Source organism: Aspergillus aculeatinus (assembly GCF_003184765.1).
Source record: "Aspergillus aculeatinus CBS 121060 unplaced genomic scaffold BO66scaffold_61, whole genome shotgun sequence".
NCBI classification, from domain to species: Eukaryota; Fungi; Ascomycota; class Eurotiomycetes; order Eurotiales; family Aspergillaceae; genus Aspergillus; species Aspergillus aculeatinus.
The window spans coordinates 1-9,519 of record NW_020291530.1 but is presented as its reverse complement, the minus strand read 5'-3'; the positions used below and the strand labels follow the sequence as shown (position 1 = coordinate 9,519).

Sequence of the window (9,519 nt, the reverse complement as noted above, 5' to 3'; positions counted from 1 at the left end):
CGGCCCGCACTGGCTACCGCGAGCAACCCGACTTTTTCCTACGGCGTGTGCGGAGATACTGATCCCCTGAACTCCACGATCAACGCAGCGGCATCCCAACTAACGTCGGTCTCGATAAATCCGTCGTCCAGCTCGCCCATGGCAAGTCTTTCGGGATCCCATGCGGCAGTTCCTTCATCACACGAGGCATCAGTAGTAAGTTCTATCTCTTTTGGGCTTGAAGCATTAGTAGTCATTGCTAATCTGATCCGATCCGATCCTAACTTCTAGACACCTGGTGCGACTATCGATGCTGAACATCTCAGAAAGCATAAGCGCTATGCCGGCAGTCACCACCGACATGGGCATGCAAGGTAGATATTTGGGGGGAGGGGGAGGTTGCAGGTCCATCATGGAGAATCGACTCGTCCGAAGCACGGGGTCTAGTCACGTTGCCAAGCCAGGAAAGCACCAAAAAGAAAAAACAGCGACTCTAGTCAGATGGAGCTGGGATATTGGTCTTAGCAATGGCATGGAGAATTCTTTCATGTATGTGCTGTACATAAGTGTTGGCCGTGTGTTGTAAAATGTTACTGTGGTGAGAAATCCTGCTCATCAAGGGGAGAATACGTCACATTGCTTAAGCTCCAGCAAGCAGTAAATTCCCTTGAGTAGGGCAGTGATTCTCCAAATATGTACTCCGTAATTCAGTACACATTGGGGACTCGTGTGTTTTCTCCTATGAGCTTTCTAAGTATTCTAACCCTAACTCCTACCTGCCCTCAATCAAACCTTGGCAGGGATGAACAAGCACAATGTTCTTTAGTCAGCAAGCGACCGACCGACCAACCAACCACGTAGTTTCTTTCGGTATTTCAATGTTAAAACTAAGGTAGTACGGAGACCTATTGAATTAATCCCGTCCCGCTTCCATCCCGAGCGTCTCTAGCACCAAAGGCGTGGCGTGCTCTTCAAGCTCAGCTCCACCGGGCCATTCGAACCCTTCGAAATTTGATTCAACAACAATTCTGATGACTTCAAGTTCAGTCTTACCTCTTGAGATTTTTGAGCAGATTGTGAGCTGGCTTGAATATGAGAGTGACATAAATGCTCTCGCTCGTACCCATAGGGCTTTCTACCATTTTGGGAACCCGATGCTGTACCGACACAATGTGCGCCATGGGAAAGGCTCGGCGTTAGGCTGGGGGGTCCAACATGGAATTTTGGCGACCGTGCAACGAGCTTTTGAGGCCGGCGCCTCGGCAGAAAAGTGCGGCGATGCCGAGATTGAATGGCGACCGATGGCGCTGGCGGTGGTCGAAGGCCACGAGGACATTGTGTGGTACTTGTATGAACACTGTAGGGTCAATATTCGTCGCACGTGGGGATGGATGAATCCTTGTCATGAGAGATATGGCAAATATCCCGGCAGTCTGCTGCTGCTGGCCGCCCAGAATGGTCATGAGAGCCTCGTTCGCTTCTTCGTGAATCACCTCCCGCGGCCGTACCATGTCGATCATCCAGCGGATCCGGGTGAAGGAACGCCGTTGATGGCGGCTGCCAAAGGGGGGCATCTAGCCATCGTACACCTGCTAGTCGAGGCGGGAGCGAATCTCGAGGTCCAGAATCGCAGTCAAATGACCCCGCTCATGTTAGCCGCGGCGCACGGTCATCTGCAGGTTCTACAGTTCTTGATGCAACAGGGCGCTGACCCCACCGTGACCCAACCGAACGGCTGCTCTGCCCTGTGTTGGGCAGCGGGGAGGGGGCACGTCGAGAGCGTTCGCTGCCTGCTCGAGGAGGATGTGATTACACGGTTGACTTGCCACACTTTGGGGCCGTCGGCGCGGCATCACGCGGCCATCTGTCCCCTCGGGTGGAGCGGATGGTTAAGGCACGACGAGGTAGTCGCCCTGCTTCTAAAGAAATGGGACTATGCAGCGAGGACGAGTCACCCATCCGATAAGGGTGTACTCTTATGCGTGGCTGCGGGCCTTGGATATACGGCCCTAATTCGGGACCTGCTTGAGAACCATGAGTACGATCCCAATGCTCGATTGAGTCTGATTCGAACGCGGTGGGATGAACTACCGACGGCTCTTTGCTGGGCTGCCGCCCGAGCTCGCGTCGAGGTGGTCGAGGTACTCCTCGCGCATGATGCTGAGGTTTTGCCGGCGCAGACGCGGGAGTACCGGAATCCTTTCATCCAGGCCATTGTCCACGGTTCAGATGCCATGGTCTCTCTCTTTCTGCGCGCCGGGGTAAACCCCAACGACCAGGATCGAAGTCACAACTTGGATCACCTTGTAGCTCCGGCGCTGAAGCATGCCATCCCATTCGAGAGCATCTTCCGCCGCCTGCTTGTCGCCGGGGCTGACCCTACCGCTGTTGACAGCATGAAGTACTCGGTCATTGCCCATGTCCTAAGATCCGGCCGGACGGTCGTCGTCCAGATGCTTATCGATGAGGACCTGGATCTCTCGCTCCACTTGACTCGCTCCAACCTGTTGCACGAAGCCGTCCGCGGCGGCCGCGCGGTCCTCGAGCTTCTCCTCAATACCGGCAAATGGGATTCCTTGCTCTCGCCCGGCCATCTGGACCCTTCCATCTGCGAGAAAGCTCTCGGGATTGCCGCGGAGACCGCGCAGGTCGAGGCTCTGCAGTGGCTGCTGGATCGAGGGTTTTTGCCAGTCCGAGGTGCCCAGTCGCCGCCGCCCAAGGTCCATCTCCTGAGCCTTGCGGCACTCACAAAGGCGGCCGATGAGGACGCCGCGGCCACTCTGGATCTCCTTCTGCAGGCCGGTCTAGACATCGATGAGACGATCGCCTACAAAACCGCGCTGCAGAGTGTGGCCCGGCATTATAACCTGTTTGGAGAGTCGGAACGCTTTCGCGTGCGCTCGCGCATGCTGCTCGAGCGCGGTGCCACTCTGTTGCCGCCCCAAAGCCTCCCGCAGGCCACGCGCTACGACACCCTCTCGGGATTTAACATCCGCCTCATCGGTCAGCACCCTGAGCTTGACGTCATGATCTTTCAGGAGTTGGAGGCACGCCGTGAGCCGTGGTCGGTGGTAAAACATCTGTTCAGGTGGGCGGACCATCGTGCGCGCGAGCGCCAGAATTGGAAGCATGTCCGGGTCATCACACAGCACTCGTGGCGATTGCGGTACCCTGTTTGAACTCGCTTCCTGTATGTGCTGGAGGCTCTGCCTCGCATTGGTGGTAACAGTGAGAAAGGTACCCAGGATATGGATAACTGAATGAATGACTCACCATCACGATGGAAAGAAATGCCTCCCCCGTGGAACTGTGGCACACAGTTGTCATGGCAATGACGTTTCAGTTATTATTGACATAATCCAGAACCCGAACATCCAAAGAGGTGACCAAATTGGCCCAGAGGTCAATTTGCGAGATGTAATCGAGGCAATATGGTATAATCTAAAACCAACTAGAATTCCCAGATGTATATTGCATAAGTAATTTAGAAGTATTCCAGAGTATACACAGATGATTTACGTGCTGTCCTTATGACAGTGGTGGTACCCTAATAGGGTAAGTAAATAGGAATAACAGTAAGCCAGTTTACCTATACACAAATGGGCTACTTACATTTGTCCCGTTTATAGATTAGAAAGAGGCAATATAACGATATTCCTACCAACTCGGTGCTAAAGACGTAAACCATCGAGTCATGAGAAGAAGAGGAAACAGGAAAGAAGAAACACGAGCCCGCGGCTTATCTGCGGTTCTGGGATGCCATCCGCGATGGGAGGTATGGCGATGCAGTGTGGGCGCGATATCACATCGGCGGTGATGTGGAGGATGACATCGTTGATGGCTCCAACGGTAATGTGACAGTCCTCGGGGTCCTTAAGGAGGATGCCCTGGATGTCATTTGCAACCTTGATGAAGGGGAGATGCAGGATCTTATCAGAGTCGAGTCCATTCGACTCTAGGTTGATGAGTTACCAGTCGGAAATAGAACTATGTCACTTATGGATTGACGTGGTGGGATACCTGTTTTTGTTCTTTCTTCATCAATAGTAGAAGGTTGGATGAATATTATAAACTTGGTAACTCCGCGTTCAACTGGCCAGCACGCCTACGGAGTAGCTCCCTCCCTCCCTCGCCCCCGTCCTCAGACATACGGAGCCCACTGCTTCTCGCACCACTCCCAAAGCTTCGCTCCATACCCCAATCCCTCTTCCTCCGTGGAGGCACCCGCCTTGATCAGATCCTGCCGCCCCGTGGCCGAGTCCGGTCGAACGCGTCCCCAGGGGATGATATACGCCCCGCTGTTCTCGAGCGTGACCTCGGGCGACAGCCCCGCAAACAGCTCCGTATACGCCCCGTAGATGGGCTCCGAGAGCATGATCCGGTTGATGATGAACATGACGAGGGCCGGGGTCCCGTTGAACGACGCCGTCTTCAGGTAGCCCGGGTTCAAGCATACACTGACAATCCCATCCTTCTTGTACCGGCGCGCGAACTCCCGGCTGAGGAACCAGGTGCCCGCTTTCGACACCCCGTAGTTCTGCGCTAGCTTGTTGGTCCCCTGGTCGATGACCGCCCAGTCGATGCCGTTGGGCGGCGAGCCCACCTCCGCCAGCGCACTCGACGTCCAGATCACGCGCGTTTGGCCCTTGTCGGGGGAGGCGGCCGCAGCGGCGGCGCGGAGTTGCGGGAGGAGCAATTGGGTGAAGAGCAGGGTCGCGATGCAGTGGCGGCCGATGAACAGCTCGAAGTCCTGCAAGGTGCGTTCGCCGAGAGGGACCGTGTTGGCGCCCGTGCCGGCGTTGTTCCACAGCACATCCAGCTTGGACTCCTGCTCCGCGAAGCTGGCGGCCGCGGCTGTCACGGTCTTTAGATCGTTGAGGTCCAGATGCAGGAACTTGAGCTTGCCGCTGGTGGTTGGGGTGTTGGATGACGGGCTTGTGATGGCTTGAATGGCGGCCTCGACTTTGGCCTGTGCACGGCAGTTGAAGGGAGAGACAATCAGAGTCTGTTCTGGACGGTATGCAACGGGATAGCTTTGCGCGCGCTTACCTTCGAACGAGAGGCTATGTAGATCGTAGCGCCACCGGCATAGAGGATCTTGACCAGCTCCAGACCGATCCCCGCATTGCCACCGGTCACGATATACACCCGGCCCTGCAACGAGCCGGCGGGGACATCGGCTCCGGTGAAAACGGGCTTTGGGGGGTAAATCTGGGTTAATGCGGCCCGTAGGCCGGTAAAAGGTGCCATCGCTGAGTACTTTCTACACTGTATGTGGCTAGGGGTTGAATTCCTGGATCAAGAGTGTTTGGTCCGATGTGGAGGAAGAGACTGGGGAAAGCCAGCTAGGGCTAGGTGATAGCTCCCCCATTTTGGGGAGCTCGAGCTTCAGATGGATTTGTAAGTCAGGCGAGACGATTTCTAAGCGCTAAGCAGAAAGACACGCATGCAATCTGTCTGAGTCGGTTGCGTAGACTTACCTCCGGTTGCTTGGCTGGGTGTGGTGTGATGAGTTAGTGATATATTAGATATAACTTATAGCTATTAAGAATTAACAAAGTCCATTTGCTAATTTATTATTTAATTATTAATAGAATAAAGTTATACTCAAGCTAATGTAAGCTGATTTTATTGCTTGTCTAGCTATTCTGAGATGAATTAATTCTCTAATTACCTGGAATTAAGGCTTTATACCAGCTTGCTATATAGTTTATTTTTTCAAGAATTAAGTACAGCTTCAACGCCCAGCCGGCGGTGTTAATACACTCGATTGAAGTTATCCATTTGTGGTTATTTAGTTATATAAGAAAAGGTCTTTCTAGACAGCTTAATCAAGTAACTACCTTAGCTATTATAAATTGGTCTATTATAAAGCTAGTTTTATCAAAATTAAAGATATCTTCTCCAAGAATTCCGTATATGGAGTAATCAGAAGTTATATTTCAATCTAATCTTAACTGTACAGTTAAAACTCTTTGATATCTCAGCCTAACCGCTAGGTTATGGTCAGGTTAAGGTTAAGGTATAACAGTCAGGTTAAGCCACTCTAGTATATATACACGTCTAATATCAGGCAAATATTGCTAGATCCTATCTAAATAATACTTATATTGTACCATAATAGTTTAACATCTATCTACATATTGGGTACGACGGACAGATATATACAATACCTGCTAGCGTATTTACAGAACTCCCTATCTCGCTGACTGCCACTGTGAGACGAAGTCTAGGCTAGGTCGCGAAGCCGCACACATAGCAACAGATCTCAGAACGCGAGTTAACACGCACCACTTCCTATCAACTATGCAATAGTGTCATTAACCCTAGGAGCCTCGTCAGAATGCATCCTGCAGCTTGTTTGTCCCAATCGCGATATCCCGTACGGGAAGGTTTTCTAACATGATGACGAGGTCTAGCGATGGAAGCACATTCAAACAGGATACCGCACTCGCCACGAGTACTGCTCGATTGTCCGGAGGAAATCCGGATTTCGACGCTCGCGCGCGCAAGTCTTCGCCCACCGGAACAGACGTTCGACCACCGGCCACGGCTCGCGCCGCGTCTCCAGCTCCTGAAAGACCATCTCATCTAGGTCGGGGTGCCGGCCGATCAGGTTGAGATCGAACCGCGAGACGGTGTGGTAGCGCGTGGCTTGCGGGAGGCTTTGCGGCGGCAACAAGTTGGCACCGCGCTCAAGCAGCATGCGCATGCGTAAGCGACCGTGCTGGGGCTCTCCGCGCGAGTAGCAACGATCAGCTAGAAGCGTCAGCGCCGTCTCGCGGGAGATGATCTCGTTGATATCCAGACCAGCCTGGAGGAGAAGATCGAGGATGGTTGCGGCGTCCGCATCCGCCGCGTTCGTGCACGACGCCAGACCCAGCAGATGGACGGTGGGCGGCGGCAACTGGGGCCCTCGGACTGGAAGAAACCCCCGATCTAACAGCCACCGCAAGGTCTGGATCTCACCGGCCTCGGCGGCTATTCCAAGGGCCTTTTCGCGGGAGGATAAGTCTAAATTGGTGGGCAAGAGTAAGCTATCCCATTTCCCGGCGGCGAGGAGAAGCTCGAGGACTGCACGTCCCCCGCGCACGGCTTCGTGCAACAGGTTGGAGTGAGTTAAGTAGAGCGAGAGATCCAGACCCTCATCAATGAGCATTTGGACGACTGCCGTCCGGCCGGATCTTAGGGCATGGCCGATAACTGAGATGTTTATACTGTCGACGGCGGTAGGGTCAGCTCCGGCGGCAAGCAGGCGGCGAAAGATACCCTCGAATGGAATGGCATGCTTCAATGCCGGAGCCACCGTGCGGTCAAAGTCAGAACCTAGATCCCGGTCATTAGGATCTGCCCCGGCGCGCAGGAATAAAGAGACCATGTACTCCGAACCGTGAAGAATAGCCTGGACGAAAGGCTTCCGCCGAGGTGTCCATCCCTGAGCCGGCAGTATCTCAGCATCATGCGCGAGGAGCACCTCCACCACCTCTACGCGGCCTTGGGCGGCAGCCCAGCAAAGAGCCGTCGGCAGTCCATCCAACCGCGATCGAACCATATTTAATCGAGTATTGGGGTCGTACCCATGCTTTTCAAGCAGGTCCCGAACCAGGGCCGTATACCCATGCCCCGCAGCCACGCAGAGGAGTGCACCCTTGTCTGCTGGGTGAGTCGTCCTCGCTACGTAGTCCCATTTCTTTAGAAGCAGAGCGACTACCTCATCGTGCTTGTACCATCCGCTCCATTCAAGGGGGCAGATTGCCGCGTGATGCCGCACCGACGGCCCCGACTCATGGCAACTCAACCGTGTGATCACATCCTCCCCAAGCAGGGACCGGACGCTCTCGACGTGCCCACCACCCGCTGCCCAGCACAGAGCGGAACAGCCGTTTGATTGCGTCACAGTGGGATCAGCGCCCCGTTGCATCAAGAACTGTAGAACATCCCGATGCCCGTTCGCCGCGACTAACATGAGTGGGGTCATTTGACTGCGATTCTGAGCCTCGAGATTCGCTCCCGCATCAACCAGCAGGCGCACTATGGCCAGATGGCCCCCTTTCGCAGCCCTCATCAGCGGCGTTTCTCCCTCCGACGAGGCCGGACTGTCGACATGGTACGGCCGCGGGAGGTGATCCATGAAGAAACGAACGAGGCTTTCATGGCCGGACTCGGCGGCCAGCAGCAGCAGACTGCCGGGATCTTTGCCATACGACTCATGACGAGGATTTCGCCAGCCCCATGTGCGACGAATATTGACTCGACCTTGTTTATACAGGTACCGGACAATGTCCTCGTGGCCCTGAATCACCGCCAGCGCCATGGGTCGCCAATCGACCCCAGGGTCGCACTCTTCGGGAGTGGCGCCGGCCTCGACAGATTGTCGCACGGTCGCAAACAGTCCGTGCTTGATTCCCCAACCTAAAGCCGAGCTATTCCCAAGGCGCACGTTGTGTCGGTACAGCATGGGGTTTACAGTCTGGTAGAAAAACCTCTGGGTGCGAGCGAGGGCATTGATGTCACTTTCATATTTCAACCAGCTCACAATTTGCTCAACAAGCTCAAGAGGTAAGATTGAAGCCATTGAATGTTGTTGCATTCGATCTTGATGGCCCAGTGAAGCCGAGGTTGAAGAGCACGCTTTTGGTGTTAGAAGTGCTCGAGATGGAGCAGGGTGGGGTAGAATAAATACTTCCAGTTAACCTCGAAATACTCAAGTAAATTATGTGGTTGGTTGCGTGGTTGGTTGCTTGGTCTTGCTGACTAACCAACATCTTGCTTGTTCATCCCTGCCGAGGTTTGATTGAGGGCAGGACGGAGGAGTTAGGGTTAGAATACTTGTAAAGCTCATAGGAGAAAACACACTAGTCTCCAGATAGGATTGAAACATGTATTTGGAGAATAAATGGTTTGCTCAAGGGGATCTACTGCTTGCTAGGTCTTAAGCAGTGGGATGTATTCTCCCCTTGGTGAACAGGAATTCTCGCTACAGTAGCATTTTAAAACACACGGCCAACACTTATGTACAGCACATACAAGAAAGAATTTTCCATGCCATTGTCAAGACCAATATCCCAGCTTCATCTGACTCGAGTAGCTGACTTTTTGTGCTTTCCTGACTTGGTCAACGTGACTAGACCCCGTGCTTCGGACGAGTCAATTCTCCATAACGGACCTGTAACCTCCCCCCCAAATATCTACCTTGCATGCCCATGTCGGTGGTGACTGCCGGCATAGCGCTTATGCTTTCTGAGATGTTCAGCATCGATAGTAGCACCAGGTGTCTAGAAGTTAGGATCGGATCAGATTAGCAATGACCACTAATGCTTCAAGCCCAAAAGAGATAGAACTTACTACTGATGCCTCGTGTGATGAAGGAACTGCCGCATGGGATCCCGAGAGACTTGCCGTGGGCGAGCTGGACGACGGATTCATCGAGACCGACGTCAGTCGTGATGCCGCTGCGTTGATCGTGGAGTTCAGGGGATCAGTATCTCCGCACACGCCGTAGGAAAAAGTCGGGTTGCTCGCGGTAGCCAGTGCGGGCCG

General features: G+C 53.7%; 6 protein-coding genes across 6 annotated transcripts in view; 2 read left to right on the top strand and 4 right to left on the bottom strand.

Annotated features, from left to right (window-relative positions):
• BO66DRAFT_206238 (uncharacterized protein) overlaps nucleotides 1-515 on the top strand; it is a 1,196-nt gene extending 681 nt beyond the window's left edge. Inside the window, exon 2 of the mRNA XM_025642561.1 lies at nucleotides 271-515. Within this exon, the coding sequence (XP_025499405.1) occupies nucleotides 271-357 (87 nt within the window). The 3' untranslated portion in view covers nucleotides 358-515. The remainder of the gene's footprint in view (nucleotides 1-270) is intronic.
• A 433-nt stretch (nucleotides 516-948) lies between these two features.
• BO66DRAFT_395280 (ankyrin) lies at nucleotides 949-3,441 on the top strand. Its single transcript, XM_025648184.1, has one exon. It carries the CDS (start codon nucleotides 1,011-1,013, stop codon nucleotides 3,156-3,158), a length of 2,148 nt encoding a protein of 715 aa, XP_025499404.1. The 5' UTR covers nucleotides 949-1,010; the 3' UTR covers nucleotides 3,159-3,441.
• A 679-nt stretch (nucleotides 3,442-4,120) lies between these two features.
• BO66DRAFT_383067 (NAD(P)-binding protein) lies at nucleotides 4,121-5,229 on the bottom strand (the record flags this gene model as incomplete). The annotated part of the gene is made up of 2 exons (XM_025646036.1): nucleotides 4,121-4,948; nucleotides 5,029-5,229. The coding sequence occupies 2 exons, from the start codon at nucleotides 5,227-5,229 to the stop codon at nucleotides 4,121-4,123; spliced, it is 1,029 nt and encodes a 342-aa protein (XP_025499403.1).
• A 919-nt stretch (nucleotides 5,230-6,148) lies between these two features.
• BO66DRAFT_395279 (ankyrin repeat domain-containing protein) lies at nucleotides 6,149-7,472 on the bottom strand. The gene has a single exon (XM_025648183.1). It carries the CDS (start codon nucleotides 7,355-7,357, stop codon nucleotides 6,413-6,415), a length of 945 nt encoding a protein of 314 aa, XP_025499402.1. The 5' UTR covers nucleotides 7,358-7,472; the 3' UTR covers nucleotides 6,149-6,412.
• Nucleotides 7,473-7,627: 155 nt separating this feature from the next.
• Nucleotides 7,628-8,167, bottom strand: BO66DRAFT_358584 (ankyrin repeat domain-containing protein; the record flags this gene model as incomplete). The annotated part of the gene is made up of 1 exon (XM_025644942.1): nucleotides 7,628-8,167. A coding segment is annotated over exon 1 (483 nt), but the record flags the coding sequence as incomplete, so codon positions are not given.
• Nucleotides 8,168-8,335: 168 nt separating this feature from the next.
• Nucleotides 8,336-8,554, bottom strand: BO66DRAFT_333514 (uncharacterized protein; the record flags this gene model as incomplete). Its single annotated transcript, XM_025644169.1, has 1 exon — nucleotides 8,336-8,554. A coding segment is annotated over one exon (219 nt), but the record flags the coding sequence as incomplete, so codon positions are not given.
• Between the last annotated feature and the right edge of the window lie 965 nt (nucleotides 8,555-9,519).

Coding starts and splice junctions, on each gene's coding strand:
- BO66DRAFT_395279 (XM_025648183.1), bottom strand. CDS start 7,357: ATGGTCTCTTTATTCCTGCGCGCCGGGGCAGATCCTAATGACCGGGAT.
- BO66DRAFT_395280 (XM_025648184.1), top strand. CDS start 1,011: ATGACTTCAAGTTCAGTCTTACCTCTTGAGATTTTTGAGCAGATTGTG.